Source organism: Myotis daubentonii, chromosome 12 (assembly GCF_963259705.1).
Source record: "Myotis daubentonii chromosome 12, mMyoDau2.1, whole genome shotgun sequence".
NCBI lineage: Eukaryota > Metazoa > Chordata > Mammalia > Chiroptera > Vespertilionidae > Myotis > Myotis daubentonii.
This window is the reverse complement of record NC_081851.1, coordinates 29,804,988-29,829,206: the sequence shown is the minus strand read 5'-3', so window position 1 is coordinate 29,829,206 and position 24,219 is coordinate 29,804,988. Positions and strand designations below refer to the sequence as shown.

General features: G+C 36.5%; 1 protein-coding gene across 3 annotated transcripts in view; it reads left to right on the top strand.

Moving 5' to 3' along the window:
* Positions 1–24,219, top strand: part of CTNNA2 (catenin alpha 2) — a 1,136,278-nt gene that overhangs the window by 1,080,950 nt on the left and 31,109 nt on the right. For all 3 annotated transcript variants that reach the window (XM_059659311.1, XM_059659308.1, XM_059659310.1), the window contains exons 15-17: positions 513–694; positions 13,396–13,501; positions 17,236–17,370. In XM_059659311.1, the coding sequence (XP_059515294.1) occupies positions 513–694; positions 13,396–13,501; positions 17,236–17,370 (423 nt within the window). The remainder of the gene's footprint in view (positions 1–512; positions 695–13,395; positions 13,502–17,235; positions 17,371–24,219) is intronic.

Below are 24,219 nucleotides of genomic sequence, written 5' to 3'. Positions count from 1 at the left end.
AGGGGGGGATTTTTGTTCGGCATCTAACCACAGATTCCTTTATTAACACTCATAAAACGTCTCCCCACCCCACCCGACTTGGATGCTTGGTTTGTGTTTAAAATTACTTAGCGACAGAAGGCCTATTTTCTTTTTTCGCTTCTCAGAACAGATTTCTGTGTTGAAAGAGGTGTGTTCTTTTATCTGGTAAAAGTTTCCCGAGACCAAATATAAAAATTGTCCAGAATAGATTCTTTTGAACAAACGTATGTCATCAAAGCGGCAGAGAAGTCCTGTTCCTGTGACTGTGCATGTGCCTGTGGATCTCCGTATTTTTCGCATGTGGGAGTGGGGACGGGGAGTTTGGGAACCTCATCAGATGTCTGTGCTTTTGCCTTCCCTGGGATGGAGGAAACGTACTTTCCAGAATGGAAGGAGAGCCCATAGGCTTTGCCATTAATGGGAGGCAGAGACAACCTATAGTCTGTACTTCCTTTGTCACCATTAGTCACATTCTTCTGTAACCCACACAGGCCATCATGGCGCAACTGCCGCAGGAGGAGAAGGCAAAAATAGCTGAGCAGGTGGAGATATTCCACCAAGAGAAAAGCAAGCTGGATGCCGAAGTGGCCAAATGGGATGACAGCGGCAATGACATCATTGTGCTGGCCAAGCAGATGTGCATGATCATGATGGAAATGACAGACTTCACAAGGTGAGGCCCAAGGACAGCGAGTTGAAGGTTTTTCTCATTAAACCCATAAGCGTCACTGTATATTAGCTCGTGAATGCTTTGCTGGAAAATTAAAACATGACATAAAAGCCGGGTATGGATATTAGAAAATGTTCATGTGTAAGTCAAAGTGATCTGAACCTAATTCTTAGCAGATAGGTCTTTTTGGTCAAGGAGAACAGATTCATTTTTGTAATGATTGTTTTAATTATATGTTCTAAGTCATTATAGCACACCCCTGGGGGCTGGCTGACTCATCTTTTCGGTCTGTGCTATTTTGCAATGTATTTAAATATTCTGAAGATAAAGTAACTGATTTGTTAATACCCCCTTGTGAAAAATATATTTAGACATGTGTGTGGGTGTACATGTATACATGTAATATGTTTTAATGCTAGCCCATGATCTAGCATTAACTTCAGCTCATTTTTATCCTTATATTCAAAGAATCAGGCTCACCAACCTGATTGCATAATTTTGACAGGTTAATTAAAAAGTGTGTATGTTTTATTCTCTTTTGCTCTGAGCAATGCTTCTAAAATATCAAGAAACCTGGTAGAATTCTGTCAGGAGACTTTTCTTCATCCGGGTCATTGCTGTTTCTGCCATTGCATTATTACTCTCTTTAGAGGGAGGTGACATTTCTGTCCTTCTACCACACAAAGTCAAAAATAAGGCAAAGCAAAGCTCAGTGAAAAGTTCCCTGAATTCTGAGTCCAAATACCAGGTGATTTGGACCATACTCTTATAGTCTTTATGTATTTGCAAAATGGGGAAATAATACTTTTCTTATAAACTTAACAGAGAGGTTTAAAATCTAAAGAGGTAATGCATTTGTAAGTTATTCTGCCATAGAAATGTAACCTAATACTATACTTTAGTTTGTTTTTTTTTTTTTTTTTCTGGAGACACACACAGCCATGTGAGCAAAGATGTGTTAATGATTCCACATGATATTTGTTATTAAAACTATGTAATATATATGGCAGTGTCAAAACATCACCTTGTGGGTGACAATTTTTTAATGATTTCTGAATGCTTCTAATAAGAAAAGACTGCAATTGATAATAAAATATGAAACATCTCTACCTCATCCCCCCTACCCTTTGCCTCTGGCCAATATGTACTAATGACATTACTTGGTCCTTTCTCCAAATGTTTTAAAATTGTTTTTGACTTCAGTGGAATGATTTTACTGTTATGAGGGTGACCTTTGAGGCTTTTAAATGTCATTGTATTCATTAGAAGGTCAAATTTTTAAATTTAGTCTCTGTCAGTTTCACAAATTTATTACACGGAGACATACAAATAACAGTGGGAAAAAGCAGTGTGAGCTATTATTTAAGGCTTAATTTTCTACAAATCATACTATCATGGCAGCCTCAGACATTGCTTTTAAGGCCTACGATGACTTAATTTGCTTGCTTTCAACATTGTCTTAGTACTTTATCTGATGGGTATTATGCAATCCATTAATAACATCACTTGAACACATATTCTCATTAGTTTAAACTGAATAATGAATCTAGTCTTGTTGCCAGTTATAATGCTCTGCACATTATATGTAACTGTGGTCAAGGAAGAGAGATCTTTGAGGAGGTCTTGTGAGATGTTAAATAAGACAGACCTTCTATTAGTCAAAGTATAGTTTTGAAAGTGAAAAGAAGGCCACTTCAATTTCCTAGGGATTTCATGTAATCACTTTATGCTGATTTGACTAATGAAATGTCTAGAATGCTACTAGTTCTCATTTTTCCCCGGCCTGATGAGCAGTTTTGTGCCCATTTGTGAGGGCACAGGGAGGAGGATAGTAATTAATGATCAGGGAAAAGACGGTGTGAATTGGAAATGGAACACTTGAAGCTGAGGTTTGGCCCTTGCCTCCATCTGCAGAGCCTCTTCCTTAATAAAGAGGTAGCTGACTTGAGGCTTTTTTTGTGGCCTCTCACCTAAGTTCACTGCATTTGATCATATGCATTATCATTATTGCCCTTGCATTTTCCACTTCAAGGAGAAATAATTTCAGCTCCATACCTCGAATAATTCCTATGTACTCTTATGTCTTATTTAAAGGAGTTAAGATTTGACTACTCTGCTGAAGTCATATGTTTAAAGGGCATTTGGATGCAAAAAAAAAATACCCTTGCATTTAGTAGCTTGTTATTATATTCTTATCAGTAGCTGATTTATTAATTTGATTCAGTAATCCCAATGATATCCACTCCATTATTATTAAAATTGGAGAGGTTCTGCCTTGTTATTTGTGTAATAACTTCTTCATGGAGGATGAAACTGATTATTCCTCATGTCTTTTTGCTGTTCGGTTCTTGACTTCTAGCTCATGGGCAATGGCAGAAGCACTGTAATGCATGGGTGAACCCATACTGATGTCATTTTTGGAAAGAAATAGCATGTGCTAGTCTTGTGTTCCAATAATAAGAGGTGTGGAGATGACAGCTCAGGAGAGAAACCCAAGTTTAATTGTATAGCAAGGGGCAAAGCTGTCTTTTGAGATAAACCATCAATTCTGATCTTGAAAAAGAATAGAGTTCAGGCTAAGAAAATAATTTTTAGGGTATATCCAACTGTAAAATCCCAAGTAGAAGACTAAAAATCATGTAATCACTCCACTCTTCTCAAACTACATTCCTGCCCTAGTTCAGACGCTCAGTGCCCCAGCCGAGGTATCACTTGACTGATCTTTCAGTTACAATTCTTTACTCCCATCAATTCATACCACCCCACACCTGACCATTAATTCACAACCATTCAGCTCCCTTTGCAACAAAACTTTCATCACCTCCTCTTTTCACAGAATAAAATAAAAATCTGGAGTTTTCTATCTAAGGTCTACATTTATTGATCCTTAGACTTTATCAATTTTGTACATATTTGTACTTCAACTTAAGGACATAATATCAATGTTACTTCCTTAAATAGTTCAACTCATGGCCCTGTAGTCACACTCGACTCCTCATTAATCCTCAGATTCATTCTACTTTTCTACTGTATTGTCTTCATATTGCTTGAGCTGATTGATGGAAGTGATATTTCCCAAGCATGTTTTATGGCACCCTGGATCTGAAAAGAGGTTTCTATGATTCAATGCATTTGCAAATACACTCCTTACATACTATATCTTCACTATTGGAAAGTCACATTATATATTGACAGGTTAGAGGTTTTGAGAAAGCTATAGTAAATAAATCTCCTTGTTTGGATTAACTCCACATTTAGGAATTCTCAGTATTGAATGCATGAATTCATAATGCACTTACATTGATTTTTCACATTAATACCTATTACCTTTTCATGAAATAAATATGAATTGAATTGTTGGTCAGTGGTAGATAGCAATGATATAGTAATAGTTTTCCATGACTTTCTCTCTCTCTCTCTCTCTCTCTCTCTCTCTCTCTCTCTCTCTCTCTCTCTCTCTCTCTCTCTCTCTCTTTTCTTCTTTTTTTTGGATTTACTACTTCCTGGGAAAGCTTCCAAATATTGACCCTTGTATAAGTATTACCTATTACAAAAAGACAAAATGTTACACAAGTCTATATAGTAGACCCAGTTCTATGGATTGATGTTCTTTCTAAGAAAACAGAAATATGTTCCAGATGGAATAATGTGATGGCTTCTGTCTTTAATGCCACAAGATTGCTCAAAGCACCTTTCAAAACACCCCAAATAGAGAATTTGGCCTAATTTATATGAGTAAGTCAAAACCATACAAGACACAAAGTTAGGGAAATGCAAAGGGTGTAAGCCATTATTTTGAGATGAAACTATAGCCAATGGGGACATTTCCTTTATCAACGTTGTTTTCCATAGATAGGAAGACTCAAATTTCTGATCTTGCCTCTTCTGGGCCTAATATGTATGTGTAGATAGCTAGCTAAATAAATAGATATATTCTTTTCTCTTGGCCTTTTGTTTCTTGTTTCTATGACCACTTCACATTATTCAGGTGACTTTGGCTCACTTAGACCTGTGCTGTTCAATAGAGTAGCCACTAGCCCAGTGATGGCGAACCTATGACATGCGTGTCAAAGGTGACACGCGAACTCATTTTTTTGGTTGATATTTCTTTGTTAAATGGCATTTAAATATATAAAATAAATATCAGAAATATAAGTCTTTGTTTTACTATGGTTGCAAATATCAAAAAAATTCTATATGTGACACAGCACCAGAGTTGAGTTAGGGTTTTTCAAAATGTTGACACACCGAGCTCAAAAAGTTCGCCATCACTGCACTAGCCACATGTGCATGTGGCTATTTAATTGTTTATTATGTTTAAAATATATATACAATACAATTTACTATTTAAACCATTTTAAGTATATGGTTCTGTGGCATTAAGTACCTTCACATTGCTGTGCAACCATCAGCACCATCCATCTCTAGAAAAATTTCATCTTCCCCAACCGAAACTCTGTATTGAATCGTTAACTCCCTGTTCTCTCCACTCAGCCCCTGGGAACCTCATTCTCCTCTCCATCTCTGTGAAATTGACTGCTCTAAGTATCTCATACAAGTGGAAACATAGAATATTTGTCTTTATGTGACTGGCTTATTTCACTTACCATAATGTTCTCAAGGTTCATCCATGTTTTAAATTGCGTCAGATTTTCATTCCTTTTTAAGGCTAAATAACATTTCATTGTTGGTACAATACCGTATTTTGTTTGTTCATCTATTGTTGGGCATTTGGATTGATTCTACTTTTAGGCTATTGTGAATAATGCTGTGATGAACATGGGTGTGCAAACAATTCTCTGAGATTATACTTTCAATACTTTGAAATATATACCCAGAAGTTGAATTGCTGGATCACATGGTAATTGTATCTTTCATTTTTTGAGGAACCACTGTACTGTTTTACATAATAGCTGCACCATTTTACCTTCCCATCAATAGTGCACAAAAATTCCAAATTCATCACATCCTCGCCAACTCTTTTTATTTATTTATATTTAATTTTTGTTTTTATACTATCATCTTAATGTGTGTGAGATTGTATCTAATTGTGGTGTTTAAAAAATTAATTACATTGTTTACAGTATTATAGAGTCCCCCATCACTCCCCCTTTTACTCCCCTCTACTCAGCCCCTGCCCCACCTCAGGGCTTCACCACATTTTTGTCTGTGTCCATGGGTTATGCATATATGCATACATGTTCTTTGGTAAATCTCTTCTCATCGCCTCCATCCCCTCCCCTCTGCTATCTGTCAGTCTGTTCCATGTGTCCATGCCTTTGGACCTGTTTTGTTCATCAGTTTATTTTGTTCATTAGATTCCACATATAAGTGAGATCAAGTGATTTGCATGTCCCTAATGATTAGTGATGCTGAACATCTTTTCATATGTTGATTAGCCATTGTGTACCTTCTTCAGAAAAATTTCTATTCAAGTCCTTTGCTTATTTTTTAATGAGGTTGATTAAGTTTTAGTGTTGAATTTTAGGAGCTTCTCTGTATTCTGGACATTAACCCCTTGTCAGGTATATGATTTGCAAATCTTTTCTACAATTCTGTGAGTTACTTTTTACTCTGTTGGTTGTGTTTTGTGATGCATAGTGTTTTCACAAATTTGATAGATTTACCTGTTTTCCTTTTGTTGCCTGTGTTCTTGGTGTCATATCTAAGACATCATTGCCAAATCCAATGTCATGAAGTTTCCTCCCTATATATCCTTGCAAGATTTTTATAGTTTAGCTCCTATATTAAGGCCTGTATGCATTTCAAGTTAAATTTTGTACGTGGTATAAGATAACTGTCCCATTTCATTCTTTTGCCCATAGATATTCAGCTTTCCCAACATCATTTGTTGAAAACACTGTCCTCTTCCTACTGAATGGCCTTGACACTCTTGTCCAAAATAATTTTACCACGTGCATGAGGGTTTGTTTCTGGGCTCTTTATTCTATTCCATTGGTTTACATGTTTGTCTCAATGCCCCAGTACTTCACTGTTTTGATTATTGATGCTTAGTAGTAAGTCTATAAATCAAGAAAATTGAGGCCCCATGCTATGTTAGTTTCCAAGATTGTTTTGGGTATTCAGGGTGCCTTGGGAATACATATAAACTTTAGGATGGATTTTTCTATTTTGACAAACAACACTATTGGGATTCTGAAAAGGATTACATCGATTGCTTTGGATAATATTCACATCTTAAAATTAAGTATTGACATCTTGATAAAATTAAGTCTTCTAATCTCTCTCTCTCTCTCTCTCTCTCTCTCTCTCTCTCTCTCTCTCTCTCTCTCTCCATATACATATATATATATATGGTGTCTTTACATTTATTTGTGTGTTTATTTCAGCAACATTTTGTAGTTTTTGGTAAACAAGTCTTTTGCCTCCTTGGTTAAGCTTATTCCTAAGTACTTTTACTTTTGATGTGATTACAAATGGGATTGCTTTCTTAATTTCTTTTTCAGATACTTTTTTGTATACAGAAATGCAACTGATTTTTGTATGTTGATTTCATATTATATAACTGCTAAATTCATATATTCTGGTTGTTATTGTTTTGTAAGACCTTTAGGGTTTCTACATCTAACATCATGTTTGTAAACAAAGATCATTTTACCTCTTCCTTTCTGATATGGATGATTTTTGTTATTTCTCTTGCTTAATTTCTCTAGCTAAGACTTCCAGTGCTGTGTTGAATACAAGTGACACCCTTATCTTCTTCCTGATCTTAGAAGGAAAGCTTTAGCCTTCCACCAATTGAGTATGAAACTAGCTCTAGGTTTTTAAAATTTTATTTAAAATGAAATAAAATTGAAAGAATGTTTGACAGCTTTTTTTAAAACTAGAAGTGGATTTGTCAAAGGATCCAGTAATTTCATTCTTGGGTTTTTAGCCCAGAGAAATGAAAACTTATGTTCACCCCAAAACCTATATACAAATATCTACATGAAGTTTATTTGTAATAGCCTAAAACTGAAATTATACAAATGTCCTTCATTTGGGTAAATGGTTCAATTAATCTTGGTACATGTTTGTAATAGAATACTATTCAGCAATAAATAGATGCAGCAACTTTGAAAAATCTCAAGGAAAATATACTGAGTGAAAAATATCTGTATCGGTGTCAACTCAACTGCATGATTCTATTGACATAACATTCTTTAAAAAAATAAGTTACAGCAATGGAGGACAGATTAATGAGTACTATCTAGGGGTCATCTAGGGTTGATTACCATTAGGAATGGGGTGAGGAGTATAGAGTTAGTATAAGAGAACCTTGTGTTCTGTGCCTCAATTATGGTAGGATTAACATAAAGTTGCACTTGTGATATAATTTCCTATAACTTGCACACATATACAGGTGCATGCATAACTGTTGAAATCTGAATAATCCCTTTGGATTTTACCAATGTCAGTTTCCTCATTTTGTTATTGTAATAAGTTACGCAAGATGTTAACATCGGGTGAGGCTGGATTAATGGTGCATTGGACATCCCTACATAAATATCTGAGCAGGTTCCTACGAATACATAAATACTTCAAATGCAAAGTTGAAAATAGGAAAAATTGAATAAAATTGAACTGAGTTTCTCCATCATATGAGCCACATTTTAAATGTTCAATAGTCTGGACAGTAAAGAATTATATATAGAACCTGTCCATCACTGCAAACATTCTCTTGGATAGCACTGCTGTAGACACTATGATGTCTAAAGGAGTTTTAGACTTTACTCCCAACCTACGCAGTAACATTAAAAGAAAATGCTACCCCTATTATGTAAGCTGACTTAGGGTCTTCTCTTTTAAAGGGACTGGTTATTACTCCTCAGTTGTCACCCAACTATTAATAAGGACTGCTGCACCACCTGGCATGTAAACAGAAGAACATGAGTAATTTTAATCCCCCATCCCACAAAATGATACAGCTATCTTTTCTATCCCTTTTTTCTGTTCATGATCTGGGGAAAGTGGGTCATGTCAGTGATTCTGTACTCAAAAAAATCTGGGCCTCGAAAATTCCTCAGCATCTTGCATGGTGCTTAGAACCATGTACTATTCAGGATTTTTGAGATTATTCAAATAATTTTCTTAATTCTGACTCATTAAGCAATGAGTGGGTACACCTGGCTTTAAAATACTGATGAATGTCTAGAATTTTTTATGTGGCAGTCAACAATCTTTCTTGTTCTATTTTTCTATGTCATTATAATGCCTTCTGTTTTTATATTTACACTAGGGGCCCGGTGCACGAAATTCGTGCACTGGGTGTGTGTGTGGGGGGGAGTGTCCCTCAGCCCAGCCTGCCCCCTCTCACATACTGGGAGTCCTCAGGCATTGACCCCCATCACCCTCCAATCGCAGGATCGGCCCCTTGCCCAGGCCCGACGCCTCTGGCCTAGGCGTCCGGCCCGGGCAGCGGGGACCTGCAGTGGCAGCGGGGGGCGCCGCGATTGCGCGGGCTCTGCCCCTGCCCCTTCAGGATGCCTCTGGCTGAGGCGTCCGGCCCGGGCAGCGGGGACCCACAGCTGCAGCTGCCCCGTGATCGTGGGCTTCGCTTTAGGCCCAAGCAAGGGGCCCCTAGCTCCTGGGACTGCCAGCTTCAACTGTGCCCAGCTCCCATCGCTGGCTCCACCCCTACTTCCTGCTATCACTGGCCAGGGCGGCAAAGGCGCCTGATTCTCTGATCATGGCTGGGGGGCAGGGCAAAGGCGGCCCCAGGGCCGCCTTTGCCCTGCCCCCCAGCTCTTAGCTCCCCCCTGGGTTTCCGATCACTGTCAGTGGCAGGGGGCTTCTTCCTGCTTTCCCTTTCACCTCCCTGCATTGTGCCTACATATGCAAATTAACCGCCATCTTGTTGACAGTTAACTGCCAATCTTAGTTGGCAGTTAATTTGCATATAGCCCTGATTAGCCAATGAAAAGGGTATCGTCGTACGCCAATTACCATTTTTCTCTTTTATTAGTGTTGATTTTAGGATTTTTAAAAATATTTGTATATATTGTGAGATGCTTACTATAGATCTAGTTAACATCAATTACATACATAATATGGAAATTTTTTCCTGTGATGATGTACTCTCTTAGCAACTTTTTTAAGATGTACTCTCTTAGCAACTTTTAAATATATATTTGAATATTATTACATCTCAATGACTTACTTTATAGCTGGGAGTTTTTACTTTTTGACTCCCTTCTCTCATGTCACCAACATCCCTCACCTCAGATTATCATCAATCTTTTCTCTGTATCCAGGAACTCAGGTTTTCTTTTTGGGGGGACTGGGGGTCTGTTTGGTGGCTTTTTAAATTGAGTTTATTGGGGTGACAACTGGTTAAGAAATTATACAGGTTTCATGCACAGTTCTATAACATCATCTGTACACTGTATTGTATGTTCACCACCTCTATATATTCTGGGAGAGTTTAAATAGCATTCATATTATCATCGTTTTAAAGGTTTAGTGAATTCCTCTAATAAACCATCAGATTTACTGTTTGTTTTTATTTTTTTGTTTTTTGTTTTTATGAGCTTTTCTGATAGCCTTATTTATTTCTTCCATGTAAACCAGAATCTAGATATTTCAATATCTTTTCTCTGGTCAGTATTGGTAAATTATATATTCCTATAAGTTATTTCATCCAGGTTTCAAATTTATTTACATGCATTTAAGAAAAGTACTCATGATACTTTTAATTCTCTATTTTCTGAAGTTTTTTACTGTTTTCTTTTTTACATTTTAATATTTGTTTTAACTATTTTTCCTAATTGCAATCTAAGTATATTTCTACATAAGTTGTGGTTTTTTCATTTTTTAAGCTAGTTTTAGATTTATTTACTACCAGTATCTTATTATTTTCTAATAATTTATGCCTTTTTGTAATTTTATTAGTTTCTTCCTACTTCTATTTTTTACTTTTTGAGATATTACTGTTTTCATTATCTCTTGTACGCTAATGTCTGCAGTTAAGGCAATTTGTTTTTCTCTGAGATCACTGCTTTAGCCATCCTCATAAGCATGAAATATATAGAGCAGAAGAGAATACTTGGTTGTGATTCAGGACACAGGGGTTCCAGTCCTAGGTCTCTCTGAGTAGCATTCTCTCTGCAGTGTCATCTTGGGCATGTCAGTCACTTAGTTTTCATCCTTGTGTTTTAATTTCAGTAGAAAAAGAGGAAGTGTTTGATGTCCTCAAAACTTCTGTCTTGCTGTCCAGTTTTGTGACATACATGATCATTACCAGCTTGTGACTCCAATAATTTGAATTGCGTCTATAATATGAACTCTAAAGTTGATTAATAACAATCGCCTAGTGAGTCTGTGAACTGCATCCTCTGGTGTAATCACAAAGGACATGCTTCTAATTGTTCTTGTGGCTACAAGATGGGAGCCTGGGCCTCAAGCAAACTCAGTTCTCCATAAATGTTCTCCACTAACTTAGTGTATTTTATCAGAATCAATCAACTGTTGAAAGTTATCATGTAAGGTTTATGAAGAAGTTTCCCCCAAACCCTTGGAAGATCTGGCTGTAAACAAACACACACGATGGTTAGTGACGGAACATCAGGCAGAGTGCCGCTAGGTCTTTGGGACTGGGTTAAGATGAAGACAAACAGTAACAACAAATGTGTCAAAGTAAAACTGCCAAATAAAGATATCTAAGGTCTGAAAGTTACACAGAAATATATAATAAGGAGAACATTATTAAACAGTGAGAGATTCTGCCTCTAAAATTCTCTTTTAAAAAAATGTATTTTTATTGATTTCAGAGAGGAAGGGAGAGAGAGAGAAACATCAATGATGAGATAGAATCGTTGATTGGCTGCCTCTTGCACACCCTGCACTGGGATCAAGCCCACAACCTGGGGATGTGCCCTGACTGGGAATCACACCATGACCTACTGGTTCATAGGTCAACCACTGAGCCACGCCAGCTGGGCTAACATTTCTTTTAAAAGTGTAAAACAAAAATATGAAAAAGTTTCTTTAGAGATAATTTAAAAAATAGTGTTAGAGAACAGAAGCCAGATTATCACAGAATCTTTAACTCATACATATTATTGCATGTCTTTTAAATATTTATTATAAAGAAAAAGAAAGCTAAAGTTTACATATGAAATCCTTGCCTATATTTAAATATAAAAATAGCAAGTGAAAAAAGTCAGTGAACTTTGTGGAATAGTTAATGTTAACACAGCAAAATAAAATATCTTAGGTTTTAAATTTCCCTATGTGTGTGTTTAAGCTTTGACACGAATATATTTTAATTTTAGCTACTAATGTAAAAAATTGCAGAACATAAATTAGGAGGGACACTGAACAAAATGCCCTTCATTTACATTAATTTTCTGAAGTGATTTAAAATTTTCTATTTTATAAAACATTATTATGTAACAATGGCAATCATTGCTCACTCTGAATAACCTTATGTGTTCAATAAATCAACATCTAAGTAGTTTCTGTCCACATTTTACCACATTTCTAACTGTATTAATTTAATTTTGTAGCCTTAAAAATGTACTTAATCTGGTTGGTATGACTCAGTGATTGAACTTCAACCCAGGAACCAAGAGATCACGGGTTAGATTCTCAGTCAGGACACATGCCTGGGTTATGGGTTTGATCTCCAGTATGGGGTTGTGAGAGGCAACTGACCAAAGATGTTTCTATCTCGCCAATGTTTTTATCTCTCTATTCCTCTCCCTTCCTCACTCTCTAAAAATCAAAAACATAAATTTTAAAAAAGCACCTTGATTTTCAGATGCATCTAAAGAGACCAGGCTAAGTAGCAATGCTAAAAGAAAAAGAAAAGATAAATATATTTAATCTATTATTTATATCTCAAGAAAAGAGAAAGACAAGTTGTGCGCTATATTTTGTTTAAAGATTTCTGACGCAGCATAGCTTTCTTTTTCTTTAAATAAATATTTAAAAGACATGCAATATTAAACAGTGCACCTAATTGAAAAGCTCATGGAAAAATATTGGGACAATGGTTTGGAAGCATAAAGACACCTACTGTCACGCAGTGTTTTGTCTGTTCCCTCATAAATCAGTACCAGGAGCACAGACGCCAATGAGTAAGAGCCGAACAGAATTCTGAAATTCTGGCCGAACAGTTCCCCATTGTGTACAAGAGACAGTTGCTTCTCAGAGTGCCAAAGTGGACTTAACAATATAATAATAGTGTTGGACATGGTATAAAAGACAATGCAAGGGCATTTATTTTAGCTAGTGTCTCATTTAAATTTAGAATTTATTACTTATGGCTTGTATGGACTTAGTTGAGTTCATGACTATTAGTCGGTTTTTCTCCTTTCTAAAATGGGAATGATACTTACTAGGGTTGCAATATAAGGTAGTGCGTACAACAGCATAGGCACATGGTGAGCATTTTAATATTACATTCCCATTGCCTTGTGGTGACCACCCTTTTTAATGGAACACTGTCTAAACTATGTAAATTAATGTAAAGAATTAAATGTGAACATACACATCTAAATAGGGATAATAGTTCCTAAAAATGAATGGAAGTAAAGTAGATTATTAATGTGGAAATTGCAATGAATCAAGAAAACACTCAAAATTCTTCTAACATGACCAGAGACCAATACAAAAGTAGGGTCCTGGGCAAACAGTATGATTGGTTTGTCTATTTCGGGTTATACAATGGATTTCTAATTACGTTGTATATGTTGTTTCAGAGGCAAAGGCCCATTGAAAAATACATCCGATGTCATTAATGCTGCCAAGAAAATTGCTGAAGCAGGTTCTCGAATGGACAAATTAGCTCGTGCCGTGGCTGATCAGGTAATATAAGAGGGAAGAATCCTTGAGTAGCACTTGGGTTCTGTCGTGGGTTTTATCCACCCTACAAAATGCCTCTGAAGAATGAATTGTACAAAATCACTAACATTTTATAAACTGGCCTTTAACTCTGCTGAGACTGGGCTGATGGAGAAGGTGTGTTCAGTTCAGGAGGGACTCCTAAATCCTATGATCAGCTGAAATCTGGAGGTTCTCAATTATGTGGTTCCTTGGGAGAGAAGAGCACTCACTACATAGGAGACAAAACTCCCAGAGAGACGGGGAGTATCCCAGCCACCCTCATTCAGAAATGCAGTCACACTGAATAAGGGAGAGGAAAATGAAAGAAGTTTATATCTTGTTATAGAACACTGATCTCATTGTAATGATGCTCTTCATAATTCATGATAATTTACGCTCTCATACAAATGTGACTAATCCACATAATTGAGAACCTCCAGGTTTTAGCTGCATTTTCATCCAGACTCAGAGGCATCAGAGATAAATGAAATTCTCTTTTGTGCTTTCAGACCGAAAGAAGATACAGATTTAAATGGTTCTTAATCTCACCTCGAATGTTGGAGTTGATTTCCTTTTCACATTTTTCATTTTACCTGGCTAGAATTGGAACTCTAAAATCCTATTGTAAATATGTCTTGTTGCAGTAATGTTCCATTTCCTGTAAGGGTACTTTAGGAAATAGACTTTGCCAGATAAACTGATCCTTATTTCTTTAAGTAACAGTGGCTTACAGTTTGAACCATTTTAAAAGGATAATGTCTTTTAAAATATAAAATTCTGAAATAGAAATACTATATAAACTATTATTTACATGGAGACATTACGAACATGAATTTGCTTACTAGACTACAACACAGTGACATTCTCTAGAGACATAGAAAGATAACAGGATTGCTTCTTAGTCTTCTATTATTTTGGGGTTTTATAGTTTTCCTCCTCCAATCCATAATATTAGGCTGTTCCTCTAAATACTGATAATCTTCAGCATCCTAGATTCTTAAATATTTTAAGAAAAATACATTATTAAATTATTAAGATTATATTTAAAATAAGTGAATATGTTGTCTCATTTTATTTTATTGTCTCAATATATCATCTCGAATAATTCAAGGGAATGTTTTTTGCTTGCTTTTGAATTTTTGAGAAACACTTAATAATGATGATAATTCATTAAGTATTATCATAATTTGAGACCCCCTCAAATTTGTAGGGTTTGAGGACCAAACCATTACTCAATTGGTAATTTCAGGGCAATATGAACTGCCAGGCTTCCTGAAGTTTGAATCATAATTTGAGCTGCTTTCTATAGAATTCTATATGTATCCCAGAAAGTTCATGTAAAAGAGAGGAGAGACAATGAACTTCCTTGAAAATGTGCATGCATGTATGCAAACAAACAAAAATGCACCAACCAAGAAAAAAATGCCATATCTCCCTCCCCCACCCACCCTTGCAAATGTTGAGGTGGGGGAGGATGAGAAGAGTGAGCAGAGATTGGTGAGTTGTTCTTAAAATAGTTTTATTTGGATAGACTTCTTCCTGGGAGTGAAAGTGAATGAAGTTTAGATGGCTTTTCCATTATATTCTGAATCTCAATGGCTAAAGCTATTTCTCAATATGTTTAGGCTAATTGAGTTCAATCTTTTTATTTTGATTCTTGTTTTTGATTTTGCATTTTTGCAACTTGAAGTATAGCCCCAAACAGTTTTGGGAAACGACACACAAATCCCAGGATTCTAGATGCCTTTGGATATTGTGACAAATTATTTAAATGCTATTTAACGATGACTTTAAAAGAGACAGATGAAGGTAAACATAACCCTCTTTTTTTGTCATTCTTACTGTCATCAGTGGTGAAACAACCTGCAATCCCCCCCCCCCATTATTTTGTCTGAATTGGACATTGCTTTCTCAAATTCTCCTATTTCCATGGAGTAAGACTTATTTTTCTTGTTTCATCTTGCCTTTATTTGTGTTTTAAATGCTTCAGTTTAAATAACAGAATAGAATGAGAAGTACCGAGGAATAAATTGATTGCCTTTATTTTGCCTGAAAATATTTTTATGAAGATTTGAGATATGCACGCAATATAAACTTTTTACGGACTGTTGCATTTTTAATTACTGTTCCATTGAGATAGAACTTTCACTTTAATTTGCTGCAAGGTATTTGTATCAAAAGACTAGTCAGCCCTCTAGGGAGATATCATTTTAAAGTTAATTCCTTTCAGTAGATGGGTCTCTGGAGTAGGATAAATATTACAGTATTAAGTACTTTTAGAAAGCTGAAAAACAGTCTCTGTGGGTTTCTTTCTTGATAAATACAGTTAGTGGGAGGGGAGGGGAATGCTACAATGGTAAGTGTTACATATGAAAGAGACCCCTTTGTCATTTATTCAATACGTGGTTATGTCAAAACCACTGGCTTCACAGTACTAATGAAAGAACTATTTTCCTTGAGCTTTAAGGAAACAATTGGAGTGCTTTTTCTCATACTCTTAGTCTAAATAAGATAACTTCACTGTGGCCTGTAGGTGTTTATTTCTTACAATGTTTCATCAAGGATCTTGTGATTGTATGTTTTTTACAAGTGCCAAAGTGGGCCAGAACAATGGAATGGCCTGGAGAATCTCAAACTGAACATTTGAAATAGAAATATATTTCAATGACGGATAGCCATTGGCATTGGAGCCTCCGAAATGCCTTAGGAGCCATGGACATGTCTGTGGAAGTGTTCATCTCAGCTCAGTGTATTTGATGGACATCTACCTGTTTAAGTCGAAAAGAGAAGGAAAATCCCTGGTCATAGTTGACTCTGGCACATCCAGAGTCTGGGGTCTGTTGTTTCTCTTACAAGTGTTTCAGTTGGTATCAACTTCATTCTCTCTCACATCTGTTTCCCTTACAGTCGTCATGATGCTTCTCAGTGTTTTGCTTAAAGGAAGTTTATCATGTTGCTAAAATTTTGATAAATAGGAAGATCCTGAAGGTGTAATAGTTTGTTCTTTAGTGAATGAAGCATTTCTTTAAAAAACTAAAGGAAACAAGTGATGTTCCCTTCCAACTAATTGAATTGAAACTCTACCCTTTTCTATGGCAGAGAGATTGCCACACAGAGTGATGTCCTTCTAGCATGTGTTGCTTTGGTTGTTTGTATTAAAATAACTTGCACAGCCCTGACCGGTTTGGCTCAGTGGATAGAGCGTCGGCCTGCAGACTGAAGGGTCCCAGGTTCGATTCCGGTCAAGGAGGCAGCTAATTGATGTTTCTCTCTCATCAATGTTTCTAACTCTATCCCTCTCCCTTCCTCTCTGTAAAAAAATCAATAAAATATATTTTTAAAAAGTAAATAAAATAACTTGCACAGAGTAAACATTGAATGAGCCACTAGGAATAACAGTGGTAAAATATTTCGTTTCTTAACAGTTTTGAAGACAACTGATAAAATACCCAGAAACATGTTCAGAAGTCCCAGTAAGACTTGCTGAAAGACCTTTACTAGTCTCTTGGTAGAATTTTGTTAAAGTCAAACTAACTATTCTAAACTATTGGCCATGGTATTCCTAACGTGCTATAGAAAGTATCTAAATGAAATGGATATAATGCAAGTATAAGACACCAAAACCTTTTCTTCTCACCACAGCTTTCGTAATATACCAAGTGTTAGAAACTGAAGAGGACGTACTAACTGAGATCACTGTTTTAAATGTTTTATAGTGTCCTGATTCAGCGTGTAAGCAGGATTTATTAGCCTACCTTCAACGAATTGCCTTGTATTGCCATCAGCTTAATATCTGCAGCAAGGTGAAGGCGGAAGTGCAGAACCTGGGAGGAGAGCTCATTGTGTCAGGGGTAAGCTGGGACTTGGGCTTCACGATTTAAGTTCCCACTGTTGTACTTCCAGGCAAGAATTCTTGGCAACAGTACTGCTAAAAACCACCAAAATACAGTGATTCATAGGGAGGTAGTTTTAAAATAAATGTTATCACCATTATTCCAGACCTTACAATAACTCACAAAGAGCGATTTGATTTTCCAATTACCCCGTGTTTATACTAGCCTTGTAAAATCTCCATTATTCACAAGAAACTAATTTCATAGTCTGCAAACTCATTGCCAAGCTGTGACTATTATAATTATTTGGGGCTTTGGTATATTTACTCATTGTGAGTCTACATCCCTTTGTTAACCCAAGTAATTTTCATTCAGGAGCCAGCCTCTCTATGTGTGGATTGTGTTCACATGTTAGAGATGATAAAAACAATGGAAATTCATTCATCAGGTTCCAATGCATACTAGGTTTTCAGTAACCCTTAAAGCCACAGTGTTTGAATGTAATACAGGTTGATGTGCTGTTGCCAAAAACTAACATAGTTTTCAAACACTAACAATTATATATTTTTTTACTTAATCACTCCAGTGTTTCCCTTCTCATGAAAATATAAATATTTGGTTCATTTCATCAAATGCAAAGAAATAAGAAGTTCAGTAAATAGAAGGATCATGATTTCTTGGCAAGATTTTCAAATGTATGTGTTGAGGTTCTTCATCTTGGCTTCTTCTCCCCCCTCACTCAGTCCCTCTCTTTTAACAAAAGTTGCCATCTATGGTTTTAAACTATTTGCAGTTCTGAAGTGTGGCTCTACCACCTTTAGTTCTTTTCCCAGTCAACCATGATGCTGCCTTTTGAAGTGTGGCATTACCAGGAACATAACCTTATCAACGTAGGAAATGCCTTGCGAAAATCACATTGGTCACAAAGCTCAATTCCCCCCCTCCCCCCCAAGCCATTTTTTAAAAAATTCATCAATTTGACCCTTTGATAAAAAATATGTGGAGAAATCATCCTTGAATCCAAAGGTTTTATTTCCTATATTGCTTGAGTTGCAGAAAACATAGCTGGGAAAAGAGCTGATCTGGCTTGCATGGAGGTGCCATCTGGAAAGCCTGGTCCATGCAATCCCACCTAGAGCCCAGTAAATTGGCTATTTTGTGCCTCTTTCCAAAGCATAGTCACCTCTTTGTTTTTCCAAAATGATCCTGCTTCAACATTCTTCAACAACCAAGTGCAATCTGTCTTGCAATGTGTCCCTTTCTGCCAAGTTGGTAACTCCCAAAATTCTCTCTGCCAAGAAGTAATTGATCAAAACATTGCATCTCCCTTGCTTCCTTTCTTCTCTTCAGCCTCGATGGTATAGTTTCCCATACCATTCAGCTGTCATGTCCATCTGTATATAGTACCTGTGGCACTGAGTACTTTTTGTTTAGCTTGCCTTGTGTGCTTTCATTTGTCATGTTCCAAATCTTATTATTTACGTGGATGCACAAGGCATCGTATGTGGATCTCAGACTCCACAGCTTCATCTGGACAATATTTTCCTGGCAGAGTTGCTCTCCACCATCCTCTCTGCACCCATTACTCATCACTGCCGCCAGAGCTTCATTTCCATTGTCTTTTCCTCATTGAGATGTAGTCCAAACCATCATTGGCTTTCATCACTTGCACTGTTGGCATTTTCAAAGGTGTTTGAGAAGCCCATTTCCTTCTTTGAGTCTTATTGGCAAAGAACAGAAATCCTTGCATGGGAGAAGGCTTCTATTAGAGGAATGTTATACAACTTTATAATAATTCTGAGTCAAATGCATTATAAGGGTTTGCTATATATTGCTTGGTTACGGACCCACTCTGGGCCTCCTCATGATTTTTTTCAAGCTTCATTGCTATTTGGTGCCATACCTGCATCCGTAGTCTGCTGTCTTTGCCACTTCTGCCTCCACCTTATTCTGCATTTCCTTCACTAATGGCAAATGAAGAAAAAAGTCAATATGTTTATTTTGCAAAATAGCCACAAATGACTGCCTTCAAAGTTTTGAAAGCATCAAGAATGTGACAAACTTTCAATGATTTTGCCAAGAAAGTGCATTCCTGCTTTGGGCTCCATTTTATTTTGTTATCTGGCATGACAAAGTTGCTATAGTTTTAAGGAGAAACAACTATAGTATAAAGCATAATAAATAAAGAGAAATAGTTAACATTTTCTTGCTTTTCCCCTATGTTTATATACATGGGATTAAAGCTGTGGTTTCTACTCTGAAATATATGAAAGCCCCCAGGAAGATATATTTGTTGGAAGTCAAACTTTCTCCTAAAACAGAAAAGATTTGGACAGATGATTTCCATTTTGCCAAGAAAATGATTTGAATTTCAAAACTCAGAGCCATTTTTTTCAATCTTCTACTGTCATGATGAACATATAAAATGTACATGTGCATAATATTATACCATGTTAGCATGTGATGTTTTATGTGATTCTATGTAGACATTGGGAGAGGCCTCTTCTGTTATATCTTTCTTTTGTGTGAGAACTGGCTCTAGAAAACTCAATAGGTCATGGGTGGAAATGGGAGCAAATGCTCTTCATGAGTCATGATGGGGAACTAAAGAAATAAAGCAGTTAGGATGTATGCTGGCATATGCTCATTCACACAACTGCTGTCTAAGAAGCACCATTAGTTTTCTGGCTGGCGACCAACTTTTTAAATTCATTGGCTTAAACCTTTCTCAACAGCCAAATGGTCCCATTCTTATTAAATCTCAAAGTAGAAGATGCATTTGGGAGCAAATTCAGCTCAACTGGGTTACTAAGGGGTAACAGTAAAGAGGAAAAAATAATTTAAAAATGAGTAGAGTGATAGCCCTAGCTGGTATGACTCAGTGGGTAGAGTGTCAGCCCACAGACTGAAGGGTCCTAGGTTCGATTCCGGCCAAGGACACATACCTTAGTTGTAGACTCAATCCCCAGCCCTGGTTGGGGCATATGTGGGAGGCAACTAATCAATGTGCCTTTCTCACATCAATGTTTCTCTCTGTCTCTTTCCCTCCCTTCCACTCTCTCTAAAAAAGTCAATGGAAAAATTTCTCCTGGTGAGGATTAACAACAACAAAAAGAGTAAAGTGATAGAGATATTAAAGTGAAAGCACAGGGCACAAAGGCCAGAAGATTAAAACAGTCTATTAGTTTATAAACTGGCTTTGTTTGCTTAGTTTGGCATTTGCTTATTAAATCTCTTAAGCCAGTTGACATGCATTTTGGGAAAAGAAATGTTAAAAGAAGAAGAAAAAGAGAGGGAAGGAAGGAAGGAAGTGGCATGAAAGAGGAAAGAAGAGAAAACAAGGGAAAGAGAAACTTAATTATAGTACATCATAAATTTGTTTCGTGCAGGTAAGAGCTATTAGACATGACAGCATTATATTCACCATGGGAGAAAAGTTGAGTCAAAATGTTTCAAGTATGTAAATACATTTTGAATACAAATAAGTTCCAATGCCATGATATGGAAATTACCTGTATATTTGATTGTCGTGTTTTTAATTAATTTTTGTTGACTAGGTTTCATAGGATTTAATGGGTTCTTTTACATTTAAAAACAAAGAGGTACACAAAGTTCTGGAGAAATCAAAGCCATCTACAACCTTCAATTATCTTTACCTACCCAAAGACTTATACTTTACTCATTATTCTGAACAAGATTAGAAACACTGATGTAGGATTTTAGAACATAGAATGCTGAACATTAGCATTCTGATAAAACTGAAAAATTCCACTTAAAGAAAAAGTTCAAATACAACAGGAGCCCCATTATAACAATGAAGCCAGAACACAAGAGCAATATCCCTGCTCTGGGCAGGAGTTCGTTGCTCAGATCAGAGATGGAGGGACTTTAATATAACTTAGAGCTAACTCCACAAGAAAATATTAGAAATTTAATAAATTTCATTGTATATGCATGTTCTTTTTTTCAAAAATATGTTTTTATTGATTATTTAGAGAGAGAGACGAAGGGGGAAGGTATATTTATACAGTGGGGCCTTGACTTACGAGTTTAATTCATTCCGAGACCGAGCTTGTTAAGGAGCTCGTTAACTCTAATTGCTCTATCAACTCAACGCAAAAAATTGGCCGAGAGACAGCTGGTATCTCAAAAAACTCGTTAGTCAGGACACTCGTAAGTCAAGGCCCCACTGTATACCTTATACTTTATTCATTATTAGAAAATATTAGAAATTTAATAAATTTCATTGTATAGGCATGTCCTTTTTTTCAAAAATATGTTTTTATTGATTATTTAGAGAGAGAGATGAAGGGGGACGGTATATATATATCTTATACTTTATTCATTATTCTCTCTCTCTCTCTGGCTGGCGACCAACTTCTTAAATTCATTGGCATATATATATATATATATATATATATATATATATATATATAGAGAGAGAGAGAGAGAGAGAGAGAGAGAGAGAGACATCAATGGTTGCCTTCCATATGCACCCTGGCCAGGGATTGAACCAGCAACCTGGGTATGTGCCCTGACTGGGAATCGAACCAGCAGCAACCTTGCAGTGCATGGGATGAAGCTCAACCAACTGAGTCACACTGCCCAAGGCTGTGTATATATTTTTGATACTAACAAAATGTAGAAACACAGTTTAGAAGTGAGGAATGTTAGTTCCCTAAGTCCTCAAGCTGATTGAATGGAGCCCTAACCTGTTCCTGAGGGATTGAGCAAATGTGCACTTTTGTTCTTTGCCTTTTAAATCTCTCCTTTCCAAACGTAAATCTATTTCAATTGGGTTATGGAGAGAGGCTTGACAAGGCGAGCAAGTACAGTTTGCGACATTGATAGGATTTGAATTGGTAAAGAGAAAATTGGAAAATAGGGGTTAATTACAGTCATTTGTACCACCTATATTTCAAGTCATTAAAAAAAATTAAACTCAGCTAAAATCAACATGAATAGTTATGGTAAGAAATGAAAAACATTCAGAAAAATACAGAAACTGACAATATTCAAATCTTCCCTAACATTGGCAAGTAATCAAAGATACGTATGTGGATCTGCACACATATACATATAAGAGATACACTTGATTTGACATTTACTCCATTACCCCATGAATAAGCAAAAAGCAAGAACAAATAGTTGACAACTATGACATGTCTAGTCCAATACAATTCAGGGAAAATAAAATGTGAGATTTAGTTGTATAATTTCATATACTATGTGTATGTAAAAATTGTGGTTTGTTGAGATGAAAGTTGCATTCCATTTGAAAAGTTCCGTTTTTTTCTCAATAAAATGTGTATTTTGAATTGAGATGAAACAGTCATTTGAAATAAGCATTGTACCTGGTTATGTAGACCTGTACTTTAAGCAACTTTTTTGAGAATCTCCTTTTTATTTCTTCTGATCATCTTTACTGATCAAAGTGTAGTAGTAATGGAAAAAAATCTAAATTTCTAGCTATTTTAATTAGGGTTTGGAATGCATTTTTGTGCTCATTTTATCAGAGGGGTATGTGCTTAGGGGATTTACTGCAGTTCCAAAGAATTTTATCCAGGTCTTTCAGAGGGTAGGCCATTAAGTATTTGTTAAATATTTGATCTAGGAAGAGTAGGAGAGACCAGATCTAAAGAGTAAGATAAAAACAAAATTCAGATTACAAATGTGGATAGAGGGAGAACCATAAGAAGATAAAATAGTTTCTTATCATTTGCAGAATGGCACAATTTTTGCTAGTAAGATGGGTTGTTGTATAATTCAATCTTTCTCCCAAAAACCTACCCCCTAATCTGTTAAGATAGGAAAACTATAACCATTTAATTCTGATTCCTGCCTCATTTCTTCCTTGGTTACATTCCTATCAGTGTATATGTCTTTAATTTTTGTGTAGTCCAAATTATGCAAATCTTCAGAGAAAATAAGCCTTACGTGGTTTTTCACTGCAAACTCATTGTCCCAGTGTTATAAAAGTGACATTTAACAAACTCCAGACATTATTTTTGGAAGAAAAGTAAAAACCTCTTTTGGGTTTCAGTTATCATTGAAAACTTTTGTCTATTGCACCACACCTGTGTAGGTGTCTCCCCTAATAGTTCTGTGCAAGGGAGGATGGTGCACTGCTCTAAGATGTGGCTTTTCAGTTAAATACAGCGGGGCCTTGACTTACGAGTGTCCCGACTAACGAGTTTTTGGAGATACCAGCTGTCTCTCCGCCGATTTTTTGCATTGAGTTGGTAGAGTAATTTGAGTTAACGAGCTCCTTAACGAGGTCGGTCTAGGAACGAATTAAACTCGTAAGTCAAGGCCCCACTGTACTCAATGATAGGAACCCTACACTTACCAATGTGATCTATTCTAGTCATTGAAAGACATTATTTATTCATTGATGGAATTAAACCAGTTGGCTATCTTATTGAATTAGAATACTTTATATTCTAACTTGAGGCCCGATGCACGAAATTCGTGCAAGAGGCTCACCCCTCACAGGCCTGGCTGCCTCATGGACCCGCCCCTCTGGCCCCACCCACTGGACGTTCTGGAAGGTCATTCTGCTGTCCAGTCTAATTAGCATATTAGCTCTTTATTATATAGGATGCTGTCATCCCAGAAAATAAGAAAACAGACTCTAACTAGGACATGAACCAAGCATATAACTCTCTTTATCTTACCTGGAGGGGGAGATGAATTGACCTAACTTGGATCTACTCAGTAGATTGATTGGATTGCATCACCTGAACTTATGGGCTGAGAAGTTTTTATTTTAGTTTGAGGGCATTATTACTTGTAAGAGTAGAAAGAGTTAGTGGCTTTAAGAAGACATTTTTGCCTCAGAAATGTCAATGCCATTACCTGTCATTC